A 15,278-nucleotide genomic window follows, 5' to 3' on the forward strand; every position below is an offset into this window, starting at 1 on the left:
GCAGGGCCAGGATGTGAACCCAGGTCTTCCGGGTCCGGAGCACAAATTCTTTACCATCAACCTCTATAAAGACAGGTATAGTGAACTACAGAATTTCAGAACCTTCAGGAGTCACCAAGTCACAATTTTATACATTAGTTGGGGAAATCAAAAGTTTAGGGCAGTCAACGATTTGCCCAAGGGTGGTGAAATCAGAGTCCACATTTCCTGACTCCCAAGCCAGTCCTCTTTCTACTGCCCCCCAGGACTTCTCTTCAAAAGCCAAACACCATGTCCAGTACATCTTTAAGTTCCCTCTCTGCTGCCCAGCGCAATAATACAGGATTGCTGCCTGACTGACAAACATTTTTGAACAGAAGTGGGAATACAGCCAGCTTTTGCTCTACTCATCGGGGGTAATGTGACAATGGACGAGGAATAAAAAACACAGATTCTTGCTAATAACTAGAATACTCTCAGACAGAAAGAAATTCAGGGAAAATAAGTAAATTTTTTAGATTGTTATTTTGGAGTTATGATTTAGCACCAAAAATCCCACTGACAAAGTTTTGTGTCCATTCTAATAATTTAGAAGCAGCTAGAGCACTTGGCAACACAAGTAACTCTAACACCCATGGATGTAACACTAAGATTTCCAATTGTGAACTGACAGACTTACTGCAGAACAGAAAGGACTTCCCATGTTTAGTTCTAGTCTAATAAGTACCACAGAACTAAATTATGTGCACCCAGAGGGCTCCTCCCTGTAGATTTTTATCTCCTCCATGTAAAATGGTAAGCTATGATGCCATCCCTGGGGCTTCTCCTCCAATCTACCATGTCAGATAGACAGTACTGCCTCTCTCTTCCAGCTGTAGCTAATTTTCTAATAGCAGTAACCAGTTGCCATCAAGTCAATTCCAACTTATGGAGATTCCAACTCATGGAAACCCCATGTGTGTCAAAGCAGAATTGTGCTCTGTAGGGTTTTCAATGGCTGATTAACCCTGGTTGCACATTACAATCACCTAGGCAACTTTCCTCCCCAAAGATTCTGATAAGTCTGGGATGAAGCCTGAGGCATGAGTGTTAGTATAATGCCCTTCCCCTTTTCATAACAGCTTTACTGAGATATAATTCACATTTCATATAATTCATCCATTAGACAATTCAATGGTTTTTAATATATTCACAGAGTTGTACAACCATCACCACAATCAATTTTAGAACATTTTCATGTATCAATACTTCATTCCTTTTTACTGCTAAATAACATTCCATTTTATTTACCTATTTATCAGCTGATGGACATTTGAGTTGTTTCCACTTTGGGGCTACTATGAAAAGTGCTATGAACATCCACGTAGAAGTTTTTGTATAGACATATGTTTTAATTTCTTGTGGATGTACACCTGGACTGAAATTGCTGGGTCATATGATTACTCTGAGAGGAGTCCTGGTGGTGCAGTGGTGAAGCGCTCGGCTACTAACAGAAAGGTTGGCAGTTCGAACCTACCAGCTGCTCCGAAAAGGAAGATGTGGCAGTTTATTTCTGTAAAGATTACAGCCTTGGGAACCCTATAGGGCAGTTCAACTCTATCCTATGGGGTCGCTATGAATCGAAATGGACTCAATGGCCAACAAGTTTGATTTTCTTTGGTTTTAATGGTAATTGTTACATTTAACCTTTTGAGGAACTGCCTGTTTTCCAACATGGCTACACCATTTTACATTCCCACCAGTAATGAATAAGGTTCCAATTTTTTCCATATCCTTGCCAACGCTTGTTATCTTTTTGATTAGAGCCATACTACTGAGAGCCCCCCCTTTTAAAATATTATAGAAAAAAAATTTTAAATACAAAATTAAAGTAGCAAACCTTCTTGTGCCCATCACCCAGCTTCAACAATTACCACAACATAGCCAACTCTGTTTCATCTATATCACTATTTACTTTCCTCTCTCTACCAGCTAGATTATTAGATCCTAGGTATTTCCCAATTGTTTCATAATTTTTAGATTTTTGTTTGGATGGGATCCATAAAAGGTCTCTACTTGTGAATGACTGATATGTCTCCTAAATCTCCTTTAATCATATTAAAATTGGAGGTTTGCCCCTCAGTCTCATTTTTGGATTATTTGTCCTATAGAGCAGTGCTACTAAATTTGAATACACATGTGAATCATCTGGAAACCCTAGGAAGCTTGTGAAAATGCAGATTCTGATGCAGCAGGTCTAGGATGGGGCCTGAGATTATCCCTTTTTAAGAAGTTCATGGTTGATGTTGACGCTGCTGAGAGTAGACTACACTCTAAGTAGCAAAGATGTAGAGTTTCCCACAGAACAGGCTTTGCTGATTGCATCCCCATGATGTGATTTAACACGCTCCTCTATCTTCTGTATTTCCTGCAAACTGAAAGTAAGCTCTAAAAGTCTGATCAGATTCAGGTTCCATTATTTTATTTTTTTTTTGGCAAGATTACTTCATACTTCCGTTGGGAGGTAAGTAATGTCTGGTTCTCTCTCTTTTTGGGATATTAGCAGACACTGACGACCACTGCTTACAAACAAAAAAAAACCAAACTCATTGCCGTCGAGTCGATTCCAACTCACAATGACCATTGCTTAGTTCTATTAATTCATTAACCTATTGCCGTTGAGTCAATTCTGACTCATAGTAATCCTACACAGGGCAGGGTAGAACTGACCTATAGGGTTTCCAAGGCTGTAAATCTTTACGGAAACAGACTGCCACATCTTTCTTCCGTGGAGCAGCTGGCAGTTTCAAACTGTCGAACTTTCAGTTAGCAGCCAGGCACTTAACCACTGTGCCACCAGGGCTTGAGTAATTCATTAGAGGTTGCAAAATGGTGGTATTCTATCTTTATTAACTGTTGTTGTGTTGGTAGGTGCCATCCAGTCAGTCCTGACTCATAGCGACCACACGTACAACAGAACGAAACACTGCCCGCTCCTGTGCCTCACAATCATTGCTATGCTTGAGCCCACTGTTGCAGCCACTGTGTCAATCCATCTTGTTGAGGGTTCTCCTCCTTTTCGCTAACCCTCTACTTTACCAAGCATGATGTCCTTCTCCAGGAAATGGTCCCTCCTGATAGCATATCCAAAGTATGTGAGACGAAGTCTACTACTCGTCAGTTTGTCGTACTGTGGTAGCTTGCATGTTGCTGTGATGCTGGAAGCTATGCTACTGGTATTTCAAATACCAGCAGGGTCACCCATAGTGAACAGGTTTCAGCAGAACTTCCAAACTAAGACAGACTAGGAAGAAGGACTCGGTGATCTACTTCTGAAAAAATTGGCCATTGAAAACCTTATGAATAGCAACATTGTCTGATAAAGTGCTGGAAGATGAGCCCCTCAGGCTGAAAGGCACTCGTCAAGGTAGAGCTGCCTCCTCAAGGTAGAGTCGACCTTAATGATGTGGCTGGAGTTAAGCTTTCGGGACCTTCATTTGCTGATGTGACGTGACTCAAAATGAGAAGAAAAGCTGCAAACATCCATTAATAATCAGAATGTGGAATGTATGAAGTATGAATCTAGGAAAATTGGAAGTCATCAAAAATGAAATAGAACACATAAAGATCAATATCCTAGGCATTAGTGAGCTGAAACAGACTGGTATTGGCCATTTTGAATCGGACAATCATATAGTCTACTATGCTGGGAATGACAAATTAAAGAGGAGCAGCGCTGCATTCATCATCAAAAAGAACATTTCACCAGACTTCCTGGCCTGACAGAGACTGGAGAAACCCTGAGAGTATGGCCCCCGGACACCCTTTTAGCTCAGTAATGAAGTCACTCCCGAGGTTCACCCTTCCGCCAAAGAGTAGACAGCCCCATAAAACAAAATGAGACTAATAGGGCACAATAATCCAGGGACAAGGACTAAGAAGACAGGAAGGGACAGGAAAGCTGGTAATAGGGAACCCAAGGTTGAGAAGGGACAGTGTTGACATGTCGTGGGGTTGTTAACTATTGTCATAAAACAACATGGGAGAAAGACCTGGCAATCTGCTTCTGTAAAGATTATACCCTAGAAAACCCTATGGGGCAGCTTTACTCTGTGACATGGGATACTTATGAGTCGAAATCAACTACATGGCACCTAACAACAACAGTTCATATGCAGAAGCCCTGATGGGGGAAGGTGGAGGGAAAACTAATGAAGGAGGCAGGAAATCTAACTCTCAGCTTCTAAGGGTGGAAAAATTCAAAGGGCTCCTGCCCTCTACCGGCCCCAATCTCCATAAGCCACACAGCCTCCCCTGCAACCCACTAGAAAGCCACAGAGGCTGGAGTCAAACACTCCAGTCCTGGGAGGGCGGGAAGACAAAAGCTGCTTCCAGTACATACAGGGAGCAGAAAAAAAATCAGAAGGGCTGGGTTCAAGTTTCAGTTGCCATTTACTGACCAAAAATCTTAAACACATTACTTTCCCAAGCTTCCATTTTCTCCTGTGCTAAATGTGGAGAAAAATTTCTGCTTCCCCCACCTCTCGAGCTTGTGAAGACTAGTCAGAAGAATGCCTATGATGATTCCTTGGGAGCTGAAAAGTGCCATATGAATGTTGAGAGATTCTTACTGACCAAGTTGGTTTCAAATTCTGGTTTGGCCACTTGCTACCAGAGCTTCCTCAATCAAAAAAAGGAGGTAACATTTATTTCAAGAATTATTTTAAGAAGAAAGTATATAATGCATGCAAAGTACTTTCACATGTCTGATACACCGCAAATGCTTAATAAAGGTAGTTCAGTAGCAGAATGTCCTTGATGTCATCTCACAACTCTTCTGGTCTTTGGTCATTAGTGTTCAATGCGTCAAAACTATTTCTTGAGATAGTCTCTAAACTCAGGTGAGTATACTCAAGGTTGTACTCTGGCTCTCATGGATTTGTTTTAATTTTCTTCAGCTTCAACTTAAACTTTCATGTGAGCAATTGATGGTCTGTTCCACAGTCAACCCCTGGCCTTGCATTCAGCCTCTGACTGACGCCCATAGTAGCAGCAGTCAAGAAATCAAAGAATGTACTGCATCGGGCAAATCTGCTGCAAAAGACCTCTTTCAAGTGTGAAAAAGCATAGATGTCACTTTGAGAACTAAGATGCACCTGACCCAAGCCGTGGTGTTTTCAATCACCTCATATGCATGGGAAAGCTGGACAATGAATAAGGAAGACTGAAGAAGAATTGATGCCTTTGAGTTGTGGTGTTGGCAAAGAATACTGAATATACCATGGACCGCCAAAAGAACGAACAAATCTGTCTTGGAAGAAGTACAGCCAGAATGCTCCTTAGAAACAAGGATAACATGACTTCGTCTCACATACTTCGTACATGTTATCAGGAGAGACCGGCCCCTGGAGAATGACATCATGCTTGGTAAAGCAGAGGGTCAGCAAAAGAGAGGAAGATCCCCAAAGAGATGGACTGACACAGTGGCTGCAACAATGGGCTCAAACATAGCAATGATCGTGAGGATGGCACAGGACTGGGCGGTGTTTCATTCTGTTGTACACAGGATGGCTAGGAGTCAGAACCGACTCAACGGCACCTAACAACAACAGCAGTAGAATAAGAAGCCCTCGTGGTGCAATGTTTAAGTGCTCGGCTGCTAACCAAAAAGTTGGCAGTTCAAACCCACTCTGCAGCTCTGCAGAAGAAAGACCTGGCGATCTGCTCCAGTAAAGATTACAGCCTAGAAAACCCTACGGAGCAGTTCTACTCTGTCACATGGGATCACTTTAAGTAGAAAATCAACTTGACTGCACCTAACAACAACAGTAGTAGTATGACAAAGTTATAATTTGCTATATGACTTTGGGCAAATAAATGTTTGTATATGCTTTGCATGAACAAATAGAAAAGTGTGAAAGAATGAGCAAATTAGTAACACTGGTTACCTTGGTGGATTAAGTTAGGGAGTGTGACTGCTAGCTTTTTCTTTGTATATCTGTAGGTTGCTTGGCTTCTCAATGGATTAGAAAAATCCAGTGAGGCATCTCTGATGGGAAAAGCAGGGAGATGTAATCGATGACGTACATCCAGGGAGGGCTTCACCACTCCCAATAACATTAGATGTCTTAACTGTGCAATATGTACATGGGGACTCGTTTATTGTGCAAACTTTTTCTATAAAAGGCCAGATAGTAAATATTTCAGGCTTTGCATGCCATACGGTCTCTGTTACAGCTACTCAACTTTACTACTATAGCACAAAAGGAGCCACAGACAATACGTATACAAGTGTGGCTGTGTTCCAATAAAACTAACAGGCAGTGGGCTGGATTTGGCCCATCAACCATAATCTGCCAATCCCTGATTTACACTTTTATATATATTATGTGTTTTATTCTTTATAAGTCAAAAAAAGTAACAATTTAAAAAGACAAAACACAAACAAAAAAAGCTATCGTATCTGTTCCCTAAAAAGAAAAATCCAATGAAGTATATTTAAACGAATGAACACAGCAAAAAACAACTCAATCTTAAATCTACAATCTAATCTTAACTAAAATCTTTAAGCTCCTTCCAACTTATTTCATGTAAGAAATGTTTTTCCTACTCAGTTCTCTCTTCTGCCCTCGTCCTGTACTAAAATATTCACATCACACTTTATGTCTCTGCCTATCAAGAAGATGGAAAAATACAGTCATCAGCCCTTTGGGTTCTTTTTAAGCACCAGCCCCACCCTATACTCATTCTTTCAAAGTTCCAACTTCCTCCTCCCTAAAATAATGACTTTAAGGTAGAAAGACGAGAAGAATGGAAATTTACAAGAAAGAGCATGACTGATAATTGTTACCAAGAAAACATTTTCCCTTTTAGCTCTTAATAGGCTGTAAAGCTGATGCAATTAAATTATAACTATAGCAACTCAGCTGGCATCGCGGTCCTTGTGCTCCAGCAGCATCCTTCCACATAAGCACAGAGCCGGCATGCTCATGCTCAAGACCAGGGGCAGCTGCCGGCAAGCCAGAGCAGCAGTGAGGAGCCTGTAGGGAGGGCATATTAGCAGCAATGTCTAAAGGCTGGGTGGGGCGTTGGGGAACAGCATGGCAGAGCAGCTTGCTGCACTTAGCTGCATGGCTCAATAGTTAAAAATCCCTACCAGGACAACAGAATTCCAAATTCTCAAGGACTCCAGATTTTCTGGAGCCATGGAGGCCGGAAGAACCCCTGAAACTACTGCCCTGAGACAATCTTTAAACCTTAAACCAAAAATATCTCCTGAAGTCTTCTTAAAACCCAACAATAGTTTAACTTAACTAGTAAAGAATGTCTGCCTTGAGCATTGAGCTCTTTTAAGAACTGTCTATATAGGCTCAAACTGACAACAGCAACTCAAAAGATAGAAAACTTAGGGGGTAGTGACTTTGTGCTAATAGGAGGGAGGAACAACTCAGAAAACGAAGGTAAGAATGGTTGCACAACTCCAACAACATAATCAATGTCAATGAATTGTACACGTAGAAATTGTTGAATTGGTGTATGTTCTACCATGTATATTCAACAACAACAAATATAATTTAAAAAAAATTCCCTGCCAGGGTTCCTCTGACTTGCCTTTACCAATGCCAGTAAAACTAAAACAAACCAGTATTTAAAAAAATAACATTTTGGGGAGGCCTACAAAAGAATTTCCACAACATTCTTAGTGACTCCGGAGAACAGCCAAAACTCAGCTCTCAAGATTAGTCGGAAAAGGAACGTAGCCCTTATACTCACTCCTGTGGCATTTATTAAATGCTCAAAACAGACAACGTCCCCACATTAACACCAGCACTTCAGTCTTTCTCAGGTTCAAGGAAATGAAGCCTGAGGATTTGACTGACAATTTCCTATATCTCCTGAACGGCAGCTCAGTGACTTTCCAGAACCACTGAGGCACAACGAGCAGCTTCCTCCAAGGCCCTTCCATCAGGGACAGGAGCGTGCCCTCTGGAGATAGCCTCGCTGGGTTTGAATCCTGGCTCACTACTCACTAGCTATGTGATCTGAGTGAGTCACTTCCCTCTCCGGGCCTTTGTTTCTCATCTGTGATACGGGGATTACACTCCCAATGTCACAGTGTGGTTGTGAGGATTAAGCAAAGTTGAGCCAAGTTTCTGACATAAAGTAATCAGTAAATCACATTTCCTATGGAAAGCAGTATGTTTTTTTTCTGTCTCCCAAATTATAAGCTCCTTGAGGGCAAGGGTCATGTCTAAGTTATCACTGTAGCCCCAGAAACGGTCCAGGCCTGGCAAGTGGAGACTCTAAACACATGTTTGCGGAACCACAGCCCAATCGATGCTGTGTGGGGTCAGTCAGCACTTTTCTCTCTTAGGGGTCACCCACTTTCCTGGTCTACAATCAACTAGGAGGCACTGTATTTCCAAGGCCTTTTAGAGGCAGCCCCTGGGGTCACTGACAATACTCAGACAGAATCACTCCTCACTTGGATGGCTTCTCGTCACTGACTGCTCATCAATTTCTCCCAAGTGCTCTTAAAACTTGGCTCGTCGCTGAGTGCTGTCTTTGAATGTAACACTTACCTGCGTGGCCCACATTTACTAATATACTTAGGGGAGTCACTTAAGACCCAACAGTCAGCAAGCCCAAGCAGGAACCACTGTGACCAAGTTCTGCATGACAAAGCTCCTCTGCCTTCTCCCACCCCAATCATCTCTGCCTGTGATATGGGCTCACGGCTTGGTTAGGCAGACGCGGCTGGCAAACCTAAGAGGCAAGGAGACAAAGCAAGGCTGCTGACCTGTTTACAAAACCTCCCTGAGTTCCTAGAATGTGGCTTGTGTCTGTCACTTACAGACTGCATCCATATTCAAGGCAGGAAAGAAGAACCGGATCCTGCCCCTAAGTCACACAGTACCAATGCCGCCTCCCCACCAGTACTCACGCCTTGACATCTGCTGTCTCCTGGGACGTGCGTGTGAGGGTACGGGAACGCAGGCGCTCACCCGCCTGCTGGATTTCCTGTAAGTTCCGTTCCACATGGGGAAGCTCTGAGATGCCCTCGGTCTCGGCGGCAAGCTGTTCAGCTTGCTGAAGGAGCTCACCAAACCCCTCAGTATCCATTGAAGATATAGATCCTAGCTGGTGGAAAAAAAAAAAGAAGAGATCTAAATCAAGAGAGAAATAGGCTTCAAACACTGCCTGAATCTGCTCAAAGCTTAACGAAACACTAGGACTTTTTGTAAACAGACAAGGAGACAGCTCATCAACAAGCAGGATTTGTTCCTGAACATACCCAAAAACAGGCCTGATAGAGAAAATGAGTCAGACTGTGAAGAAGCAGCAGCATTTCTGTGCCATATTGACAGCCCTAAGATTGATTTCTGCAATCAGAACAAATGCAGGGACATTAAGCCACAGATCACAGGAAATGAAAGGTGCGGTGGCAACCTCTGTGAGGCTTAAAGAACCACCTCCCATATCTCCTATTCCTCCATCGTCTTAGGAAAACACCACCACCCGGAGTCCTGAGCAACTGAAGGCCTTTATCTCATATGATTCTCACAGCAACTCTGTGAGGTTTCTGAGTAGACAGAGAAAACAACTCCAGTCCACAGAAGCTCATTATGCGCCCAGAATACTCTGCTGCAATGAGACTGAATGAGACCAGAAGAACACAGATCTCTGACTAAGCCGGTGTTATTCTCACACACCTGCTCCTTCACTAACACAAAAGACATTCCTTTTTCTTCATGTTCAGGTCTCCATTCACGCTTTCTTTAGCTTACAAGGTATTGAGGGCAGAGATTCGCGTTGGCTTGTTATAGATGGCATTCAAGATACCAGACTTAATTGTTACTACACCTACTACTAATGCCATTAGCAGTAATACCATAACTACTAATAGTTATACTAATATAAATAACAGCTGGTTTCTAGACCATGAATATTCCTAGACTACCCGTTTCTCCAACAATTCATCAAAATAAAGACCTATGAACAGTGCTGCTATTTAAAAAGATATTACACATTTATGAATCTATACACAGGTTCTTGACCAAAAGAATGGTTTAACTCCTACCACTACTTAAATTACAATAGAACATTAAAAAGTATCACCACCATAAAAAAATTTTACATTGTTGACAGATTGAGAACAAAGGTATTTATTAAAAAAAAGAACAAAATTCCATAAACAGCTGACTTTGTTGATTATACTTCTCTTCTTTTGTTGTAAACACATGGTGCGGTGTAGTAAATTACTTAATATGGCCCTTTTAGCCACACATGGTCTTGTGACTCCTATAAAATGACTGGGTGGGACTATGCAAATAAGGTGCTTGTGGCCCACCAAGGGGACTAGACAGCATTGCTAATAATGCAAATAAGGTGCATGGAACACTTTGAGGGGGGGATCATGCAAATAAGGTGTATGGAACCCTAACAAGGGAATTGGTCAGTTTTGTCATCCTGCTAGGCTTAAAAGGAGCCAATCCCAGAAGCAAGAGGAGGGCCGCACTACCATCAAGAAAGAAGAGCCAGGAGTGGAACATGTCCTTTGGACCCAGGGTCCCTGTGCTGAGAACCTTCTAGACCCAGGAGACAGAGACAGATGTAACACCAGAGACGGTGGGAGATGGCAAGAAGCAGTGGCAGAGGAATGGCAGCAGCAGAACCAGGAGACCAGCACGAGATGGTATGGTGGACTTCCTGGCCCATGGAGCAAGGCAGCTACAGTTGGATGTACCAAACCACAGAGCGAGAGAGCTGAGCACCATCAGGCTGAAGCTTATGGTGGAGTGGGGTGCCTCTGGGCACTTATTGGCGGAGCTAAAGAGCTTTTTAACACTTGCCAGAGCAGGACAGAGGCCAGACCAGAGAGGAGGCAATGGCCAAGGGCTGAGAGAGGAGCCCGTCTTCAGGGGGCCGAGAGGAGCCCTGCATGGCCAAGAAGAGCTAAGAGAGCTGTCCTGCACTGAATAAGGGAGATTTCGCCTGCATGCTTCCTGATCCTGACCCCAAGTTGTAGCCTGTTGATCCTGATCCTCAGTTGTAACCTGATACTTCTCTAATAAACCCCATAACTGTGAGTGTCGTCTGTGAATTCTTTGTGGCTGTTGCAACAGATAATCAAACTCAGCAGAGAAGCAGAGAGTGCCGTGGGAGGGACAGCTGGTGTCAGAATTGGTAAAAAGGTTGGAGAGAGGAGGTATGTCTGACCTCCACTTCATAGGAATCAGCTTTGGGCTAATGGTGATTCTCCCCCTTTGTGAAGTTAGAGGAGGCCTGATGCCCCCACGCCATCTATACATATCACTTCTATTGTACTTTTGAAATCCCACTGGTCTAGAATTGTAGTTATAATGTTAACATAATATATAATTGTATCTCAGCTATGAACCACAGGTTAATGTTAAAAGGGCACCGTTACCACGATAAATCCACAGCAGGAGAATAAGGACTTTTTAAAATGAGCATTAAAGAACATTATCTTGAAAGGCAAGGGTGCAAGGTTAAAAGAAAAACAGCCCAAATGGAGTAAATATGAAAAACACTTTGGAAATTCTTTATCAAGTTCCAAGCTACCTTGAATCTTTGGACAAAAATTCATATACACAATAACTCTTCTGCTAAAGTTTACAGGTAATCACTGTAACTTTTTGTACCAACACAATCAGGCTGTAGCTGGTGCTCTCTAGCTACCTGTGAGAAAATGAGGATGGTAGAACTGGGAAGGTATTCTCAGGGACAGAAGAAAGAAACACAAGAATATTTCTAGGCCTGGTAGAGAAATGTTTTTCCTCAGAAACTTACAGGACCAATGACATCCTACTAACTACCAGAAACATGGTCACTCACTAGAAAAAGGAAAAGAAAACCAATACACAGGCTCTTATCTCCATTTTTTTTTTTCACTCCGAGATAAAAACAATTTGTCTAACTATCAAGGAAAAGGAAGTCTTTTTTTTTTCATAAGGAAAACTTTGGAACTTCCTGAATAAAAAGAACTGACTGAAACAAAACTTTTATAAGTTGAAAAAACAAGAAACAGAAAAAGGAAGTAAAACAGGAAAAAAGAAGACATCAAACATTTCACTCCCATGTCATACAAATTCAGACAAAGGAAATCCTCAACTTCTCAAACCATACAAATGACCAGCCCATGCAAAGATCGAGGGCGATGGCTCTGAGTATAAGTAATAAATGCAAAAATAAAAGCCATGATTTATTTTAATATGGTCCAATTAATAAGATTTTTTTAAGGTTAACTATGTAGAACGATTTTGACCATGGTAAACGAAGGCTGAATCTCTACACATCTGAAACTTAATACGTCCCAAACTGAGCTCTGACCTTTCCTCTACAAAATCTACTCCTTCATCTTAGACTGCAGTTGTTGCTGTTAGTGGCCATCAGTCGATTCAGTGGATTCTGACTTGTATGTAGGGACTCCATTATGTGGTTGCTTAGGCCTCTATAACTCATACCCCATATCCAATAAAGTCTTTCAAATCTACCTTCAAAATGCATCACAATTCACCTCTTCCCACTATCTCCACCAATCCACCTAAGCCCATCCAAGCCACTACCTCTCCCTTGGACTCCAGCAGCAGCCTCCTCCCTGGCCTCCTGCTTCAGCCCTTGGTCCCCCAAGTCTACTCTCAATCTAGCAACCAGTGAGTCTTTCAAAGTAAGTCAGACCATTCCCTGCTTAAAACCTCTTACACAAAATAAAGCCCTACGGAACTGACCCCACCCTCTCACCTCTCAGATTCATCTCCAGTCCCATCCCCCCGCCTTCTCCGGGCTCCAGCAACCCTGGAACCTCTTTGCTAGTCCCAGTGGGTCAGGCACATTCCTGCCCTAGAGACCTTGTACTTGCTGTTTCCCCTACCTTGAATCCTCATCCCCAGACATGCTCATGGCCGATTCCCATCTCTCTCATGTTTCTGCTCAACTGTCCGCTAGCCTTTGAGGTCAATCCAGAACACGCTATTTAAAGTGTAACAGCACCCACCTCCAGCACTTCCCCTACCCCTTTATTGTCTGTCTCCCCTGCCAGGATAAGCTGCACAAGGACAGGGATTTTGTTCACTGATATACCGTAAGCTCCTAGAACAGTGAGCACACCGTAGGTACTCACTTGTTGAATGAAGAGAAGACACTCCATTTGTTGAGTGTCTTTCCTCTCGAAGGCTTCCTGTGCTCCCCTGCCAAACTGGCACCCACTGGCAAGCAGAGACCAGAGCAAAAACATTCCCTTCCGACTACCAACTGATACTTAACATTTCCAAGGCTGCACAGCATAAGGCAGTGACAGTATAAATGGCATGAATTCAGATCACACTGGATCCAGGCTAGTGCTTTCCCTGTAAAAACCAGACAAAAACCATTTTAGAAGCAATAGCCAAGTTTTCAGGCAGAGCTGAATTCCCAACCAAAAGAATAAATGGCTACATACAGAAAGAATTTTTGCCATATAACTCCAGGGTAAGAGTACAAAGAAAATAAGCTTTTTCCATGTCTGCCTTAGAGAAAAAGAGAGATGACAGGTCTGTAATACCATATTTGGGAAAAAACTACTATCTGTCTTGCATTACATATAACTCAACCAGTGAAAATTTATTTTACAAAAAGCTTTTATTAAAGTTTCCAAACCTATATTCTGACTGTAGTCATCATTCCATCTCATTACAATTTTCATTTTATAGCTGATTTCATAAATGTAAGGATAATTTTTATGCCCTCCACAAAATAAGTATCAATTTAGCCATAAAATACAGGGGTTAAACCACTGAATCAAGTTGTGACCCAAGATACTGAAAACTAAATATGAAAATAACCTTACTAGTTTTGTCCAATAGAGAGATCTCAAATGACCTCAGGGGGGAAAAGTGAAGTCAAGACTTTATGGTGAGAAAATCTGGCCAGGACACCTGCAAAGACTGGGGAGCTACGGAGCGGGGAGTCAGGAAGAACCCACACTGTGTACCCACAGAAGTGGGATACGGAGCAATCTAAGCAACAAAACAGCTGGACAGGAAAAGGCCACTCACAGCACTAGGGCTCCTTGTTCTCAGGTGTGACTCTGAGCGTGGTTTCAAACGCCTTTGGAAACACTGACAGGTGCTTCAGACCACATCATAGTATACCAGTGCCCTGAGCGACAAACCACTCTCCTGTGCTACTTGGCAGACGTCCTGCTGAGTCACCAAAGACCTCTTCACCCCCAGGCAACTGAATGCTTTACAATGAAGGACAGACTTGTTGCTGTTGGAGGCAGGAGGATATTGGTTATCCTTGCAGGGGGAGTGAGGGTAGTGACAGAGCAGGCATGAGGGAGGGTTCTGGGGGCTGGTAACTTTCCGTTTCCTGATCTGAGTATTGGTTAACACGGCACTCACTTTGAGAAAAGTCCCTGAGCTAGACTTATGATGTGTAGACTTTTCTGACTGTGTACCATACTTTGATTTTAAAAACGAAGGACAATGACCTACTGCTCTTCGGAGGCTGCAGCAGGACAACCTACTATGTTAAAAATGAGAAAAGCTCTTAGTGAGAATTTCCCGTGGTCCAGATCTCTTCACTACACAGAGAGAATGCTGAGCGGATTCACGAGAGGGAACAATTAAAGCCCACGGTCTTAGAGACAGGGCGCCTACCTAGAGCTAAAAACTAAGGACTAGCCAAGACTGCTGCTACTGCACACTGGTCTGCGTTTACCTGTCATTTGGTGTCACAAAAAAAAAAAAAAAAAAAAAACCCTGTTCAGAGCCCACCAGCATTCTTAAATGAGGAAAAAAAATCCCCAAATTGCATATAAGGTTAAGATGGACTACATATAAAGGCAGAGCAAAAATGCATTAGATAATTTCAGCTCACTTGCTATTAACATGCGAGTCTTAATTATGAAATATATGGTCATTTTCACATTCTCAATATAGCCACATTCAATATTTAATCAAGCCAGAAAAGAGCAGATACTTAAATATTCAAACTGCTGTGCACTTCTAGACCATTTTAAATCAGCACTCTCAAGGAATGGCCCCTCTAGGATTCTGCAGGTGGTCTGAATCTTGGTCTCTTAAAGCATTCATGCTTGTTGTATTAAAATGTCTACCCATCTGTCTTCTGGCATTAACTGTTAGTTCATTAGGTTTTTTTGTTTGTTTGTTTGCTTTTCCTTCTACTTTTAAAGCATCAACAACAAGCAAAATAAGACTTTTTTTTAATTTTTTTTTTTAATATTTTATTGTACTTCAGGTGAAGGCTTACAGAACAGATAGTTTCTCATGTAACAGTAACACACATGCTGTTTT

General features: G+C 42.3%; 1 protein-coding gene across 2 annotated transcripts in view; it reads right to left on the minus strand.

Annotated features, from left to right (window-relative positions):
* Window positions 1-15,278, minus strand: part of NUP93 (nucleoporin 93) — a 118,841-nt gene that overhangs the window by 90,620 nt on the left and 12,943 nt on the right. For both annotated transcript variants that reach the window (XM_023726885.1, XM_023726886.1), the window contains exon 2: window positions 8,903-9,099. In XM_023726885.1, the coding sequence (XP_023582653.1) occupies window positions 8,903-9,081 (179 nt within the window). In that variant the 5' untranslated portion in view covers window positions 9,082-9,099. The remainder of the gene's footprint in view (window positions 1-8,902; window positions 9,100-15,278) is intronic.

Source organism: Trichechus manatus, unplaced genomic scaffold (assembly GCF_000243295.1).
Source record: "Trichechus manatus latirostris isolate Lorelei unplaced genomic scaffold, TriManLat1.0 scaffold00014, whole genome shotgun sequence".
Lineage (NCBI taxonomy): Eukaryota > Metazoa > Chordata > Mammalia > Sirenia > Trichechidae > Trichechus > Trichechus manatus.